This window comes from Artibeus jamaicensis, unplaced genomic scaffold (genome assembly GCF_021234435.1).
Source record: "Artibeus jamaicensis isolate MK-2021 breed Jamaican fruit bat unplaced genomic scaffold, CSHL_Jam_final scaffold_614, whole genome shotgun sequence".
Classification (NCBI taxonomy): domain Eukaryota; kingdom Metazoa; phylum Chordata; class Mammalia; order Chiroptera; family Phyllostomidae; genus Artibeus; species Artibeus jamaicensis.
In genome coordinates this window covers 1,226,206-1,243,812 of record NW_026522050.1, presented here as the reverse complement: position 1 = coordinate 1,243,812, position 17,607 = coordinate 1,226,206, and the positions used below count along the sequence as shown (strand labels likewise).

The window sequence follows — 17,607 nt, the reverse complement described above, 5'->3', positions numbered from 1 at the left end:
AGGCAGCCCCCCAGAGCGCAGAGCCTCCTTCGGGTCCTCTTTGGGGACCCGGGGGTGGGGCCCCTGTGACCCAGACACCTGCAGCTTATGTAAGTGGCTCCCGCCCCTCTGGGATCAGGGCTTTTCTTACCACAGATAAGAGTGGGTTGAGGTGGGGGTAGAGCAGGAGTCGGGGTGCAGGGGGGTGAAGAGGAAACCACAAGGGGCAGGCTGTGTAGGTCAAAGGCCAATGGAGCCCAGGGGTGGGGGGTGGGGCCCCAGGGGGAGCCCCGAACGCCAGCCTGCCTCAACTCTGCCCACCAAAGGCGGCACAGGGCCCAGAGCGGGTCATCCTGAGTCTGCATCTTGCCTGTGGTGGTCCCTGGGACAGATCCTGCGAGGCGCAGGCGTCCCCATCAGTAAGGGGTTTGGCTCACAGCGCCCTGGGAGCCTGAGCTGGCTGTGAGCAGGCCAGGTGGAGGAGCCGGGGCCGGCGGGTAAGTGCTGGTCCCGTCCTCTGAGTCCTCTGTTTTGGGTTTTGTGTGATGAGAGGGTTGGAACAGCACGGGGCTGGATGATCTGGGGGCGGCCCTACCCCCCCAAAAAAACCCATTCATTCAAAGGCAAGGGGACGGAGCATTTACAGCAGGGATCCCTCCCCCCACAGCTGGGAGGGCAGCATGGGGGTGGGGGGATGGGGGCCGGGGAGGTGGGGGGCAACTACAGATTTGGGCAGTGGACTGTGAGATGCTCACAGGAGGTGAGAGTGAGGAAATTGGGGAGAAAGGGTCTGGAGGGAGGGGGAGCCCTTCAGAACATGGGGACACCCGAGGCCTCCTGTGAGGTGTAACCGGACCCGTCTGCCCTGCCAGAGCCAGGGCATCTGTGGCCCTAACCCTGGGCCTGTTCTTCCACCTCCCAGGGCCCAGCCCCAGCCCCTTTACATAAGGGCCCCGCGGGCTGGGCCTCGGGTCAGGCCTGAGGCATGGCCTTCACAGACCTGCTGGACGTGCTGGGCGGCGTGGGCCGCTTCCAACTCGTCTACACAGCCCTGCTACTGCTGCCCTGCAGCCTGCTGGCCTGCCACAACTTCCTGCAGAACTTCACGGCCGCCGTGCCCCGCCACCACTGCCGGGGCCCCGCCAAACCTGCTGCAGCCGCCGCCAACAACTCTGGGGCCTGGCTTAGGGCCACCGTACCCTTGGACCAGTTTGGGGTCCCCGAGCCGTGCAGGCGCTTCACGCAGCCTCAGTGGGCCCTCCTGAACCCCAATACCTCGATCAGTGGGGAGGCCACGGAGAGCTGCAAGGACGGCTGGGTCTACGACCGCAGCGTTTTCCCATCCACCATCGTGACGGAGGTGGTGGGGGGGTCGGGGTGGTGTGGGGGGCTGCTGCCTGGGGCCGAGGCTGGAGCCTGCCTCTCTTTCTCCCCCTGCAGTGGGATCTGGTGTGTGAGGCCCGCGCCCTCCGTGACCTGGCTCAGACCATCTACATGGCCGGGGTGCTGCTGGGTGCCGCCGTGTTCGGGAGCCTTGCGGACAGGTGAGCCAGCACCTTCCAGAGGCTGGAAGGCCCCCGGCCTCTTGGTTCATTTCTGTTTTCTTTCCTTTTTTTTGAAAAATAGTTTATTTATTTATAGAGAGAGGGAAAGGGAATGAGAGAAAGGAACATCAGTGCTGGAGAGAAACACAGATTGGTTGCCTCTCAAATGCCCCCAACGAGGACCTGCCTGAAACCCAGGCGAGTGCCCTGACTTGGAACTAAACCGGTGACCTCTCCATCCGCAAGCTAGTGTTCAGTCCACTGAACCACACCATTCAGGGCAATTTTTCTTGCTGCGGCCACAACACAGTGCTAACCACTATACGATCATGGCGAGCTACCGGAGCCTTGCATGTTTATTTGTGTATTTGTAGATTGATAATACAGATAATACATTCAGCATTATTCAAAATTCCAGAAGATACGAGAGTTTGTAGGGGAAAATTCCTCCCTCGCTGCTGCCCACTCGCCCGCCCCCAGTAACTTTGGGAAGGGCAGCCTGGTTTCTGTGGACCTTACCGGAGACACTTTATGCAACCCAAGCAAACGTAGGTCGATGCTGCGGCCCCCTTTCTCCTCACACGCCGGCATACCCCCAGGCGGCTCTGCACCCGGCTCTCTCCTCCCCTCAAGGCCTCTGTGTATGCCTTCAGAAAGCGCTCCCCAGCCTCCCTGCTGTCTGTGCTGCGCCCCACTGCAGGGAATGAGTCGAGCTAACTACAGGCCCCCAGCGACAGACAGCACCCCCTTTAGAGAGAGGCCCAGAAAGCACAGCGCCGTCAGGGATTCTACCAGTTGGTTCCCACGCCTCCTCTTCTGGGCTTCTTGCTCCTTCCTTCCCGTCTCTCTCCCCCTTTTCTCTCTTCTCTCCCCTCCGATGCCCCTCTCACAGTTCCCAGTTCAGGTTCTGGGGGGTCTTCCTGGACGCTGGACCCCACACCCTGGAGGGTGCTGCTGGCAGGTCCCTAGAGGGAGCTCTGTCACAGCCCTGTGGCACTGCAGCACGCCATATCCCGGTCTTTCCGGGTATGACCTTGTGTATCTTATTCATCCACAGCGTCTTTTTTTAATTGTATTTTATTGATTATGCTATTATAGTTGTCCCAATTGTTCCCCCTCCACCCAGCACCCCCCACTCCCTCAGGCAATCCCCACACCTTTGTTCATGTCCATGGGTCCTGCATATTCCATAGTGTCCTGCATGTCCTCAGGCCCCAGTGGAGGCCTGTCACTTAGAGGTGATGGGTGAACTTTCATATAACACAATGAGTGAGCTAACGAATGCATTGGTGTATCACGGGGTGTGTGCAGAAGAAATACAGCTGCCCTCCTGCACCCTCACTCACAAATGGGGCGGTGCTACAGCCGCAGTGGGGTGACGCTGCTGCTTGGCCTGGGAGCCCTCTGTGGTGTGACAAGTCCCTGCCCCAGCCTGGGAGTTCTGGTTTGAGGCCTCTCTCCAGCCAGAAAGTTGCCACCTGCCGCCCCCGCCTCCCAGCCTTTGCAGAATCCCTCTCTATCCCTGACCCTGGAATGTGATGGCTTGATAGGAAGGCCAGAAATACTACTCGAGTGAAGAAATAAAAGAGAATACACCTCTTCATCTTTGATATTTTCCACACCACGCTCCTCCCTGCCGGCCCAACCTGCTCCACCAGTGCCCGGTCCCGGCAGATGAGCGGTTTTCTTATGGAGGGGCGGCTCCGGTGGCAGTGGGGCGGGGGCGCTCCCTCTCACCCCCCCTCGACAACCCCCTAACGCGGTGCCCATGGCCAGGCTCAGGCTGGGCCGCAAGGCCCCCCTGGTGTGGTCGTACCTGCAGCTGGCCGTTTCGGGGGCCGCCACGGCGCACTTCAGTTCCTTCACTGCCTACTGTGTCTTCCGGTTCCTGACGGGCATGACCTTCTCTGGCATCATCCTCAACTCCTTCTCTCTGGGTGAGTCCGTGGAGGAGGGGTGGGGCGGGCCGGGGCAGGGGAAGGCTCCCAGAAGGCGCACGGCAGCCCCGTCATCAGACACTTGACCTGTTTCGCTGTGTGGGATTCTCAGGCAGTGCCCTTGACTCTGAGCGCCCTGGGCTCTCAGCAGCGGCCCTGCCAGCAGTGAGCCTCGGGCCTCGGATTGTGTCTGCCATCAGTTAGCTGAGAAGGTTGGATTTACTTCCCGAGTGTGTTAGTCAACAATGACTAACTAAGCACCTACTGTGTGCCAGGCTCCCAGTCTGGGCGCACAGAAGTGAGGTGAGACACAGCACTGCCCAGGGCTGCAGGCAGCCCTGAGGTGATGTGATCCAGAAAGGGCAGGGTTCACCGCACTGCAGAGGTGGTGACCCCTTAGTGCCATGGCAGAGACCTGGCCTCCTGGGCGCCAGGTGAGTATGTGCCCACCCCTCAAAGTGACAGGGTCAGTCCTCACTCCAGGCTCATTCCAGGCAGCTCCCCAGTGGCCCTGACGGAGAGTATGGTGGGGCAGTAGGAAGCCTGCCCTGGACGCAGGCCTGCCACCTGCCTGCACTGCCCTCTACTTCTGTCACCGCCTGGGGACACCACCAGGCCTCCGGGAGGGTCTGAGGGATTCGGAAACTACTGCCAAAAGTGGACTGGGCCTTTCATTTTGGGGGTGGGGGGAATCCCAGGGCCTGGATAACCAGGCTGCACCAGACGCACCCCCTTCCCACATTAGGACATCGACGGGTGCCGTGCTCACGGCAAGATGTCAGCAAATCACGGCCCATCTGCCTTATTCTTTCGGGTGGGTGTCCAGCCATGGCTCTTGGAATCTGAAGGCAGGAACACGTGTCTAAGGTCCCTCTCATTCTAGAGTCACCTGTGTATCACACATACAACTACACACACGTGCACACGCGCTCATGCACCCACACTGCTACCAGGTGCCAGGTGCGGGTCTAAGCGCTGAGATGCAGCTGTGAACAAGGCAGACCCCACCCCCGTAGGGCGGGCATTCTCATGCAGGGAGACAGGTAACGAACAACACAAAAACTCGAGTCGCTCAGTGTGTTAGAAGGTGGTAGGTGCCACAGAGGAAACTAAAGGTGGGAAAGGGAATGAGGTTGCCCAGGGTGGAGGGGAGTCCGCGGTTTTCATTGGAATGATCGGGGAAATGGGGTCACTTCCGGCAGAGCTTGAAGGAGGTAAGGAAGCACACCCTGCAGTTCCAGGGAAAGAACATTCCAGGCAAATGCCCTGAGGGAGAGTGTGCCCCGGGGTGTCCGTGTGGCTGGGGCACAGCCAGGGGGGTGGGGAACCAATGAGGTCAGGAACACGGAGGGGCAGACCCTTAGGTCTTGTGGCCATTTGAGGACTCTGGCTTTTCCTCTGAGACGGGAGCAGCCTCGGGAGGGTCCTGGGGGGAGCCGAGACCTGACTGGTCCCAGTTAGCATTTATCGGAGCCCTGGGGCTTCGGCATGCGGCCGAAGGACAGAGACAGGAAGGCTTCTGTGGTCACCCAGTGAGAGGCCAGGCTGGCTCGGTCGGTCGGGGTACAGCGGCACAGAAGACGGGAAGGACTCAGATTCTGGCTCGGTTGTGCGGGATTTGCTCATGGACTGAACACAGGAGCTGGCTGCTCTCGGAAAGAGGCGTCCGCGTGGATTTTTCAGGGCCGCCTTGTGAGAGTACATCATGATTTCCCTACCAGTCCCCCCCCCCCCCCCGTGCACTTTAGGTTGTCTCTGGGTTTTGCTCTTCGCCGAAAAAAAATTGTGTCATTAAGAACCAGTATAAAAAAAAAAAAAAAGAACCAGTATATTTCCTTTCCTACCAGACTCTTCATATCCTTTGCCTGTTTTTTGTATGTTCGGCTTGTTGCTTATTTTCCTATTGATTCGTGAGAAATTTTCCAAGGTTAGCAAAGTTCCCCCTTTATCTGCTGAGTCACAGTCTTTTCTTTCTGTTTTTTTGCTGGCGTTAAGACTTTGCTTAGAGTGGGTTGGGTTTTTCCCCCCTTTTTGTTTTTTTAAGCCAGACACTTCTTATTTTTATGAAGTTAAGTTTATTGATTTTTTCCTTTATTGCTTCTGGGTTGTGTGACATTCTCAGAAAAGCCTTTCCTGACTCTAAGATTGAAAAAAAAAACAAACCTGCCCTGGCTGGTGTGGCTCAGTAGATTGAGTGCTGGCCTGTTGGTTGCTGGTTCCAAAGGGTTGCTGGTTCGGTTCCCAGTCAGGGAACATGCCCGGGTTGCAGGCCAGGTCCTCAGTGGGGAGCATGCAATAGGTAACCACACGTGGATGTTTTTATTCCTCTCTCTCTCCCTTCCCCTCTGTCTAAAAATAAATCAATAATCTTTAAAAGAAGAAGAAGAAGAAGAGATCTATCATGATTTCTTCTAGTACGTTTGTGGTTTTTTGCTGTTCACATCTGCGTCCCTGGTCCACCTGGAATTTCACTGAGTGTAAGGAGTGGGGTCAGGATGCCTGTGTCTCAGCGGGCCCCTGAGGTGACTTCGAGAGACCCGTCACTGCAGAGGGTTGGGTGAACTGAACACCCTCACGAGTGAGGAGTCCACCGAGCCCGCTGTGCTTTCCCCGCAGTGGTGGAGTGGATGCCCACCCGGGGCCGGACCGCGGCGGGCGCCCTGCTGGGGTTCTCCTTCACCCTGGGCCAGCTCATCCTGGCCGGGGCGGCCTACCTGATCCGCCCCTGGCGGTGGCTGCAGTTTGCCGTCTCTGTTCCGTTCCTCATCTTTTCCCTCTATTCTTGGTGAGTCCTGAGCAGAGTGGGCGGAGGGAGGGTGCACCCGTGGGGCCGACCTGTCCCTCTGGGAGGCTCGGGGGAGAGCAGTGACTGGGACTTGCTTGGAGTGGGGGTGCGAGATGAAGGAGGCCGGTGCGTGTGGGGCCATGGCTTCCGAGTGTGTGCATGGCCGTGGGGAAGCTCCGGAAAAACCTCTTAGCTTAGCGTGGGGCTACGGGGCAGTCTGAGCGGTTTTGCCTTTATCGGCCCCTCTGTGTCTCGAAACCACCCACGACATGTCATAGGAGGGACATGAGGCACAGCCGAGGGAGGGTCTGTGATGTATTCAAGGTCACGCACCGGGGTGAGATCCAGATTTGAAACTGGATTTGTCCAAGTCCCAAGTCCCAAGCTGTCTCTAAGTACCTCAGTAATTTTTTTGTCTGATGTGTTGCAAATAAAGGGGAGCTAGCGTGTCCCCCAGTCTTCCCGATTCTTCAGAGAACAGGGCATTTCACCTTTGTTAGGGTCTGAAAGGAGGTGAGTGAAGGCGTGTTTGGGTTTGGGGAATGGAGTGAGTCCCACTCCGCCCTTCATCCTTCTCTTGGTCCCAGGTGGCTGCCAGAGTCATCCCGCTGGCTCCTCCTCCACGGCAAGTCCCAGCTGGCTATGCAGAACCTGCGGAAGGTGGCGGTGATGAATGGCAGGAAGGAGGAAGGGGACAGGCTGACCCAGGAGGTAGGCGGGACGGGTGGGAGGAAGAACGGGAGCAGTTTTCGGTCTTTCTGGAGGCCTGGAGTTGGGCCAGGATTTAGTGGCTTCCTAGGACTCGGTGCCCATCCAGGCGAAGAGGCTGGGCGTGAACAGCCTCTTCCAGCTGCTTTGTTCATCAGACTATTCATTTTGCAATGGAGAAATAACCCCATTCACACTGACAGCCAGCCGACATTTAAATAAGATAATAAAATAAAAATGTTAAAATAAAGATCACAAAATAAAACTGATGAAGAATTAATAACAAAGCACCAAATACATACTATTTGTGATAAGATCATTACCATTTATTAGAAGTAAGTACCATTTATCGAGTCTCGTGCTGGGAACAATCTTATTTAATGTGTCACTTTTGCTGAGGAGGAAACCTACGTTTGGAGGGATCCGGTAATCTGCCTCACAACACAGCAGGAAGCGGCAGGAACACTTGGAACCGCTGCTCTTGACCATGGGCCAAGACTGTCTCAGGGCCTCTACCAAGGGTGGGGAGTGAGGGTCCCGCTGGAACCGCAGGCGGCTATTTCAGCCTCATCGGGAGGCAGCTCGGGAGACTTGGGACACTTGAGCAAGCCCTGGCCTCATTCCCAGTCCCTGGAAACAGCCTATTAAGGGCCATCAGCCCCAGGACAGAGAGGAGACGAGGACCAGTCTTCTTCCCAGGGACTTCGACCTTGGCCCTCCTCTCCACGGGTGAAGGGACACCTGGCAGGGAACTAGCGTCTCAGATCCCTCTCCTCCCCTGACCAAGCCTTCGTTGCCCAGGTGGTGAGCTCCTACATCCAGAGTGAGTTGACAAGCGTCCGCACCTCCAACTCAGTCTTGGACCTCTTCCGAACCCCGGCCATCCGCAAGGTCACGTGCTGTCTCATGGTGGTCTGGTAGGTGGTGGGCTCGTGCCCCGGACTTTGACCCGAGGTAGAGACACAACTCTTGTCCTTACTGACTCACTCTTCAATGAGCTCAATGCAAGGAGCAGATGAATCTTGTGAATTCAATCCTGCACCACACCTTTTCTCCAGGGTCCTCTGGCCTTCTGCTGGGTGCTGGGATGTGGTCATGGGTGAGACACGCATGCTGACCTGGGGACCCCACATCTGGGCAGTGGGTCTCACCTGGGTGGGGACACTTATTGGAATCATCTGGGCAGCTTGTCTCAGAATGCACCATGTCTCATCCTGATATGCCCTTGGGGCGCCCCAGGGGATTCTGGGACATGTCCCACTCTGGAGAAATACTTGTGGGTCCAGAAGGGGGCAGACAGGAGAACAGTAATTTCCATGAGGTATAACAAGTGTCCTAAAACAGTTCTCCTCACTGGGGCTGCTGAGGGCTTCACGCAGGGGGTGGCATTTGGGAGGGTTTAAAAGACGGTTAATAGAGTTTGCAGGGCGAGCAGGAAGGAATTCCTAACAGGTACAGAGATGGACATGAGGGTGTGGAATGGATAAACGTGCAAAGGCAACCCCTGCCTGTTAGCGCAGGCTGGAAGCTAGCAAGTCCTAGCGTCCAGCTAGAGGAAGGGGCTGCTTTAAAAAGACTTTCAATTTGCTTGACAGGATGTTCTGGATAGAAATTATAATACAGGTCGATATTTATGAAGCAAGGAATGCAGGCTGCCCACTCTCTGTGCTCGGAGCAGACCTGGGCACTCTCTTTAGTGGTAACCAGCTGGGCTCGGGTAGACCAGACTACCCGGGGGCCCAGAGAGAGGCAGCCAGCCTCTTGTGCCTCGTTTTCTACTTACGTGCCTGCCCCCAAGGTCCTTGGGAGGACTAAAATCTGACCTGAAAACCCACAACTGGCCCTGGGAAATGCTCAGGTGGAGAGTCTGTTCTCTTATTTGAGTTTGGGGCCATGCCCCCTGCGAACTGGAAATGTGGGACACGCAGGACCTTCCAACACAGGACTGCCTCCCCCAGGTTCTCCAACTCCATGGCATACTATGGCCTGGCCATGGACCTGCAGAAGTTTGGGTTCAGCGTCTACCTGGTACAGGTCCTGTTCGGGGTCATAGACATACCAGCCATGCTGGTGGCCACTGCCACCATGATCTACGTGGGCCGTCGGGCCACACTGGCCTCCTTCCTCATCCTGGCCGGGCTCATGGTGATTGCCAACATGTTTGTGCCGGAAGGTGAGCCAGCAGCTTCTGCCATTGCCACCTGGGAGCCTCTGGGGTCAAGGATCTGGTGGGCAACCAATCCAATAAGGGAGCGGGGCGGAGAGACAGTGTCCTGGACCTGGAAAGAGAGTGGCTGTCAATTAGTAGGGTTTTTATTAAGCACTGGATTCCTAGGGTCAGCGTCATGGTTGTAAATACCCTCAAAGCCTTTACCATCTTGTCAGGGACATTAGACCGAAGCAGAAAACTAACCAGAGGGCTGGCTGGTGTGTGTGCACCTGGAACCTGCCCAGGCAGCATCTCAAGGGCTGAGACGTTCAAGTCTGAACCTCAGCCACGGTCCCTGGAGCAGCGGTTTGCAATCTGCCTGTAACTGTCACCACTTGGAGACCCTCGCAAATTGCCATGCCCAGGGGCTCCTCCCGGCCAGTGCAGTTGGTCTCAGGAGTGGGACCTAAACCTTAGGATTTAAAAAACTGTCCAGCCCTGGCTGGTGTAGCTCAGTAGATTGAGCACAGGCCTGTGAACAAAACAACTGCGGTTCGATTCCCAGTCAGGGCACATGCCTGGGTTGCAGGCCAGTCCCCAGCAGGGGATGCATAAGAGGCAACCATACATTGATATTTCTGTCCCTATCTCCTTCTCGTCCCCTCTAAAGATAAATAAAATATTAAATAAAGAACATAAATAAAAAACTGTCCAGTGAGTGCGGCGGGAAGCCAGGGCCGGGCCCGCAGTCCCGGAGCGTGTGCCGAGCCGAGGGCTCGCTGTGACAGCCACGGCCTGGGCAACACCTCTGACTCCTCTGCGCGTCAGCTCCTCCCTGTGAAACAGAGGGGTTCTTACTATCAGGGTTTCGATAAACTTCTTTCAGTGTTTTACCTTATTTATTGATTTTTGTATTTGACTTAATTGAGATACTATTATACACATGTATATATACAATATAAGATAAAAAGGATTATATGTGTATACGTGTGTGTATTTACATGTGTAATATATCCTTTTTCACATTGCATGTTTATAGAAACATGCTTTTCCATGTCAGTACACGTGCTGCACCAAAGAACGTGCTGTAACGTCCCTGACCACTGCCCCGATGGCGGACGTGGGCCCTGGGCTCCTACTGTTTGTAACCAAGAGCATAGCCGCCCAGTAAGGATGGCAGGAATGCAAACCTCTAGTGAGCCCCGAACACTTTGCACTCATGCATCGAGTGGACCCATGACAAGCCAGTGGGGCAGGTATTGTCCTCATTTTACAGATGAGAACAGCGAGGCTCAGAGAGGTTAAGCAACAGTGACCCAGGTCACCCACCTGGGCCAGAGCTGGGATCTGAACCCAGGCCTGACTCCAAAGCTTGTCCTGGTTCCCCAGCTGGACTTGGTGACAGACAGAAATACGGGAGGAGGTCGCAGGGGTCAGTGAAGGGCTGTGTGGGCACTTCTGGGTCCCAGGTGGAACGTGAGGTGGTGGGAATCCTGATTCTCCCCTTCCGTGTTCGGGTCCCCCGACCACCATGACTGTGCCTACCGCAGGCCCCTAAGCCTCCCCCCTTTTCTCCCCCATTTCTTCCTGAGCCCCCCCCACCCCCCTCTGCCTCCCTGGCCCCCTTCTGGGCTCTGAGCCGGTCCCTCCCACAGCTCTGTCCTTCCCCCCAGATACGCAGGCGCTGCGCACGGCACAGGCAGCGCTGGGCAAAGGCTGCCTGGCCAGCTCCTTCATCTGCGTGTACTTGTTCACGGGAGAGCTGTACCCCACAGAGATCAGGTGGGTCTGTGGGGGAGGCAGCGGAGCACCTGCCCCGAACTGGGGGCCCCTCCCTGGCTCTCCTGGGAACACTTGCCCAGGCAGGTTCCCTCTCTCCTCTGCCCCCCGTCCCCACGCTCCCAGCTCTCTGGTAAGTCTGGGCCATTGTCACTGACCTGTCCACCTTCCTCGGACAGGCAGATGGGCATGGGCTTCACCTCGGTCAACGCCCGCCTCGGGGGCCTGGCAGCGCCTCTGGTCACCGTGGTCGGGGAATTCAGCGCCATCCTGCCGCCTGTGGCCTTCGGGGCCACCTCGATCCTGGCTGGGCTGGCCGTCTGCTTCCTGGCTGAGACCCGCAACACACCCCTGGTGGAGACCATTGAGGTGATGGAGAGGAGGTGAGGGTCCTCTGGGCGTAGCCGGGTGGGGCGGCCACATAGGCTGTGGTTCCCACAAAACAACTGGGGGGCAGCGTCCCTGGGCGAGTGAGGACTGTGCCATCGCCACACCCACTCCCCCCTCGACTGGGGCTTAGCTGAGACCACGCTGAGATTTTAGGCTTTCGTTTTCAGTTAACAGAGAAACCAGTGCAGGACTAGGAGGAGATTAGGTTTTTAAATCTGTATTTTGAGAAAATCTTTCTGTCCCTTGGCATTATTAAATCTCAGCCTAAATGGGGCCTGAACATTTAGGAAAGTTGCTCTGGAACAGAGTTTCTCCACCTTTTTGTGTTACCTCCCTCCCACCCGCCTCCAAGGGGACTGTTACGTATTTTTACTAATCACACTCCACCCTCCCAATTACATTTGAATACCACAGATACGCTGCGTATCTTTTAATGTGCTGTAGCCCTCTGGAAGGCCCTAACCGCTGCAGTAGCTCGGATATTTTTGCCCCCCAAGAACCGGCTTTTTCCCCCTTGGGGGCAGTATCACCCCCGTGGAGAATGCGTGCTCCACCACTGTGCCTGTAAAAACTCCTTGCAGTCGAGGATTTTAGAGCTGCTGAGAGGTTCACAATCAGTGCACATTTAGTGTGTCCCTGCGTGACTCCCGGGTGTCCTGGCCCACAGGCTTCTTCCGTAGCCTGTCTGGGGTTCTTCTCGACCACTCTTGTCCAACCAAGCGTGGGACAGGAAGGGTCGGCTTCAGCTCAAGCGGCTACTTCTTCACGGCAGACACTAGAAAAGACGTGCCTGGTTTTGCAGGAAAGGGTGAGGAGGGGAGGAGGGTGGCAAGAGGGAGCCTCATTCTGGAGTCGGTCAAATGGAGTTTCAGATATTGGGACAATGAGAAATCCAGAACTCCTCCGCCAATCCCATTTTTCTTAAATTCTAATCCCATCAGATAACTGGGAGTCCAGTCACAGGCCCGGGCTGTCAAGGATTAAGATGAGAGAAAAATGACCCCTTTCAAAGTTTCGAGTTACCCACCCTCAGGAGGACAGCAAGGGTTGAGCTCTATCTAATCTACCTGCAGCTCGGGTTCCTGAGGTGAGGCCGTAATCCAGCTTCCCCAGATTAATTTCATAGACCGACAAAAATCTTTTTATAGAAAATGTATGTCTGTGTAAATTGCCAGATCCTTCATTAATCACAAAACCAGATACTGTTTCTTCAAAATGGCCTGAATGTCTGGGGTGGCCCTGGGGTCAGCGCCAGGGACCCCGTGGTTGTGCATGTTCCAGCCACACAGCAAAGGAAGAGTTGACTCACCCAGTTCAAAAATCCTTTTCTGTAAGAATGAAACACTTGCAAAGGAGGAAATGCCACTAGGAAGTAGACAGAGGAAAAGAATTCATGTCAGTCATAATCAAAGAAATGCAAATTAAATCAGTGATGTCACTTTAAAACATCAGATGAGGAAAGATTTCAAAACATAGTAATAGACAATGCAGAAGATGTGTTAGCGGGAGTGGAAACTCCTATATCCTTTCTAGAAGTTTCTTTGGAATCACTGATCATGAGTCATAAATATTTTCACATTCTTTTAAGCAGCAATAGCATTTCCAGGACCCTGCCCCAAGGGAATAAGCTTCTATGTGGTCAGAGTTTATTTACAAGAAAATTCATCACCATGTGTAATATACCAGGAAAAAAGCGAGCTTCCCAAATATCCGAGTCTATTGTGCAAAATATAAAACAGGTGGATGAAAGTCGTTAACGACCTGGGGAATGTTTTCAATATACTGTTAAACAGTGTATTAGAGTTTCTATACCATTTTCCTATACGTCAGGAAATACAGACTCAAAAAAGGAAAGAAATACGTTAAATGGTGACAGTACTTGCCCTGGAGTTTGGGTGATGCTTTGTTTTTTCCTAGCTTCTTTAGATTTTTTAAAATGAATTCCAAATTATTCATATTGGAGGGGTTTGTTTTGTTTTGTTTGGTAATTAGAGGGAAGAGGCACACAATGAAAGAACACAGGGCAGCTCCTCTTCTTGCCTAGAGGCTGGGGAAGGGACCTGGGGAGGCAATGCTCCCGAAAGCCCGCCCAGATGGCGGAATGACCTGGCGCAGAGGTGGCCTGGCCTGGAGAAAGTTTCAAGGCTCCAACCCGTGACCTTCCACGGAGCTCCTCCCACTGGCAGGGCAGTCTGAGGGGCTGAGGGGTCAGGGGACAGGTTTTCAGCCTTTCAATGGCCCAGCTCTCCACCAAGGTCAAAGCCCAGGCCCCTGGCCAGCTGGGACCTCCTGCTGCCCTCCCACCCACGGTGGGCACCAGTGGCGGGCTGACCCAAATACATTTTTCGTGCTAGTGTTATTATATTTCAGACATTGAAAAAGAAGTCCATGGATTTCAGGTCACTCGGCAGGCTAGCTCTCGTCATCTTTGCTTGTTTGATGAGTTTGGAATGGTGTTGAGCAAGCCTAACCATTTGCAGCAGTAGAACTGAGGAATGCCCACCTCCGGGCCTTTAGGAGCCATCTTTGAAAGGGGTGAGGACTCTATTAAACAGAATGGGGATGAAACAAGGCCCTGCCTCTCAGCTCCCACCCACAGGCACACAGCAGGTAAAACACACAGGCCCAGTGAAGCCAAGGGCAGAGTCAGGAAGGCCTCAGAGGGCAGGGACAATAGAATGGTTTCTCTGTGGTGATGTTAAGAAGAACATCACACACACACACACACACACACACACACACACACACACACACACACACGGTTTAAATCATTGAACTAAAAGACCAGAAATAGAAGAGTTAAAAGGTAAGGATAAGAAACACAGATAAAATGTTTTGAACTTTGAAAAAGTTCTAAAAATGGAACCAGCTAAAAGTTGAGAAGAGAAATTGGCAAGATGTGTACGTGATTAAAACAAGAAGATAAGGAAAAGGAAGACTGTTAAGCAGGAGAACAAAGAGCTCTCAGTCTGCAGTCTGCGATGCCGGGATGAAATAGCTGAAGGAGACAGGAACCAGTCATTACAAAGACTTCGGGTTAAAAGGGAAAAGGCCAAACTGGACCCCATGGGGGAGTAGCCCTCAGGCTCTTTGGAGGGTTATTCCAGGGGACTTCCTTGTCTTGCTCTTCCCCTGACTTTGGCCTTTGACCTCTGCTCCTCCCTGCCAGGTGGGCTGGCTGCTTCTCCACCCTGGGCCAGGGTGAGAGGGGCCTGGCAGTGCCCAGCCCCTGGGTCTCTGCTGGTGGCCCTGGCCGACACTGAGTTGGGCCCCACTGGGTGACTTTGAGTATGTGTCTGGCTTCAGGTCCTCTTTGGAAAACTCTCTGACCTGCAGCTTTTCCAAGTCTGGCTCTTACCAGCCAGGCCAGCCTCTGCCACCATGAGACCTCAGGAATGGAGCAAGGATGGGGCAGAAGGCACCGTGGAGACAGGACTTGTGCATGGTGCAAACACACGCTTGAACATTACACACGCACCCCCTGCTCCTAGCCGCCTCCCTTGCACCTTTCCATGCCATGTTTTCATTTGCTCGTTCATGTCTGCAGAGCCAGAGAAGGCCTTTCCAAGAAGGACACAGGGAGGAAGGCGGAAGAAATTTCTCTTCAGCAGCTGGGAGCTTCTCCCCTCAAAGAAACCATCTAAGGTGCCGGCACTCGGGCAGCACCCCAGCCGGTGTCCAGGCTTCCGCTGGTGCTGCCCCAGGGACGAGGTTGGCCAGGGACCATGGCAGCTCTGCCAGCCCATGTCGAAGAGTCACCCGCAAACTAGGTTGGGGCTGCTGGAAGATACCAGACCAGCGGCCACCGGCGTCTCACATGTACAGAGGTCAGGAAAGCCACACCCGTGACCAGAGGAGGGACTGCTTTCCTCTCCCTCCCCTGACTCTGCCCCTTAAAACCTCTCCACTCACTCATTCTTGTTCCACCTGTGGAATGCTGTGTCTTTGCAGGGTGAGGGGGGCAGTTCTGCCGCCAACTTGTCCCTGAGGAATTGCAGAGCTCACTGTGCTCCCTGTATGAGGCGTTACTCTCTCCTGCCTTGTAGGATGCAAGCTCTCCAGTGTGTATGTGACATACCTCCTCAAGGGAGGATGTCCGCACGCCAGAGCCCTGTCGCCCCTGGCAGTTGGCCTTACATGGCATGTGCTCAATAAATAGTTGATGAGTAAATGATGAAGTCTTGGCAGTGGAGCAAGACCTCTGCCCATCATTGCATTCCTAGGCATCCCACTTTGCAGAGGAAACCCAGAGGATTGCATCCCTGGCACGGCTCAGTGTTCCTCTGACCTCAGGCCGGTTTCCAGCCCAGGTGTTGAACCTGTGTCTTCATCCCTGACCTTGACCTTCATAGGAATTCAGATTAGATTCATGAGGGATTCAAATCCTGGCCCACTGGGTGGCCTTGGCTAGTTTCCTTGTCTAATCCCTTCTTCCCAGAGTTGCCTGAGAATCAAATGGGATAAAGGCTCTGTCCCCTACAGTCCAAGCGAAAGCACAGAGTGGGAAAGAGGCAGGAACATCACAGTCTGGGCAGGAAACACTGCAACCTTTTGTCAAGGTTAGTCTTTCAGTAGCTCAGCCCTTGGCACGGAGCTCAAGTGAAACTGCCCCCGAAGTGGTCCCAGGGCCCCCGCCTTGATGCACCAAGTGCTTGGTCCTTCCCACGCTGTAGCCTCTCTTTCAACGATCTGATACATGAGCTTTCCTATTAGAATTGCTCTCAGCTCACAGCCCTCCGCTGGTCACTAAACTTGAAAGGCAGAGGTACCCGGTCATATTTTAAGATTCACTTTTGGAGTCACCTCTTCCAGGCAGCACTCTCTGACTTCCCCTGTCCACCTCTGGACTCCCATGATGCCTTCTGCACACCCTCCCCACTGTGTTGCAATGGATCCAGCTACATGCAGGTCATTTTTGCCTGTCCTGTGGCCTGCACGTAGTAGGTGCTAAGTTCATACTACCGGAGCGAATGAAATCGGATGCTAAAGAACAAAAGTGGCCTGTCACTCTTGAACACTGACGAAAGAGGCAGAAAAACTGAATGGGAGACCTGGATAAAGTAACAAGATTTTAGATGCATTTAAAAAATATATCTGTTAGAAACACCATTTCATTTTGTTTTGATATTTTATTTATTTATTTTTAGAGAGAGGGAAAGGGAGGGAGAAAGAGAGGGGGAGAAACATCAATGTGTGGTTGCCTCTCACGCACCCTCTTCTGGGAACCTGGCCTGCAACCCAGGCATGTGCCCTGACTGGGAATCGAACCAGCAGCCCTCTGATTCACAGCCCGCACTTAACTCACTGAGCTACACCAGTCAGGGCTGAAATACCATTTTGTTTTTATTTTTGAAGAAAACTTAAAATACTGATTCTCAATTGTGGAATCAGCTGTGAGCTTTTTAGAAATATAGGGCTGGGGTCCAGTCCTGGAATTCTGACGTCTTTAGTGGGAGCCGAGGGCCGCTGTCTAGAAGGAGTTTTCCTCTCCAGCCAGAGAACTGGCACAGCCTAGCCCGGGAGACGGGGTTCAGTAGAACGACTGAAGTCCTAGGTCGGGCGAGTTACCGTGAGGTGCGTAAGCTGACATCCCAGTGCAAAGGAAAGACACACTTTTATGGGGATGCCACGTCCACTGCCACGTCCACTGTTGGATCCCTCTCTCCGTGACAAGGTCCTGAGAGGGGGTATAAGACTTCAAGGAAGCAGTTTCCAACCTGGTGGACGTGGCATGGAAGGCCCTGCAATACCTATTGTGATTGTGCTTGCTTTGGGGATCATGACCTTTTCTGCTTTAATCATTATGAATACCCTGGCAGTGATTCAGATAGGGTGCCTAGACCTTTCCCGGCTCAATGAACAGAATAATGATATCATACTAGAAACGTCAGGGAATATAGGTACAAAAAAAAAAAAACAACCAGAACAATCTGAGAATTCAAGCTTAATCAATAACAGATCATTGGAAAAACACCCAAGATAAGATAGAATACTCTAGGAAATCATGAGATGATCTCACTGCTTTCTTAGAGGGAATCAAAGTATAAAACATGTCTATAAAAGAACTCCTAGAGAAACTTAAAAGAAGTACCCTTGAAAGCCCCCCTGCAACATAGGAATAGCCCCTCCTTTACCTTGAATAAGAATATATATCAACTAGACAGGCAAAGAAATAACAAAAGCTAGTTAGTTATTACAAACTAAACAGTCACTAGGGAGTCAGAATCTATAGTACACAGAAAAACATTTTGGGCAAAAAAAAGGTAGATAGCTAAGTTAGACATCACAAGGGCCTTATAATAAATTTCCTATTTTCTCTACTCAATCTAGCGTATC

The 17,607-nt window shown here is 53.8% G+C and overlaps 1 protein-coding gene across 1 annotated transcript; it reads left to right on the top strand.

The window, feature by feature from the left end:
* The first annotated feature begins 964 nt into the window (after positions 1-964).
* Positions 965-16,534, top strand: LOC119050237 (solute carrier family 22 member 20-like). The gene is made up of 10 exons (XM_037146401.2): positions 965-1,339; positions 1,420-1,523; positions 3,300-3,460; positions 6,077-6,245; positions 6,833-6,956; positions 7,755-7,870; positions 8,912-9,126; positions 10,776-10,884; positions 11,061-11,264; positions 14,819-16,534. The coding sequence occupies exons 1-10, from the start codon at positions 965-967 to the stop codon at positions 14,913-14,915; spliced, it is 1,674 nt and encodes a 557-aa protein (XP_037002296.2). The 3' UTR covers positions 14,916-16,534.
* Positions 16,535-17,607: the final 1,073 nt, after the last annotated feature.

Bases quoted from the DNA above. Each gene is read 5' to 3' on its own strand.
- LOC119050237 (XM_037146401.2), top strand. From the start codon at position 965: ATGGCCTTCACAGACCTGCTGGACGTGCTGGGCGGCGTGGGCCGCTTC. The intron at 9,127-10,775 runs GTGAGCCAGCAG...CCTTCCCCCCAG, and splicing joins CAACATGTTTGTGCCGGAAG to ATACGCAGGCGCTGCGCACG. The intron at 10,885-11,060 runs GTGGGTCTGTGG...TTCCTCGGACAG, and splicing joins CTGTACCCCACAGAGATCAG to GCAGATGGGCATGGGCTTCA.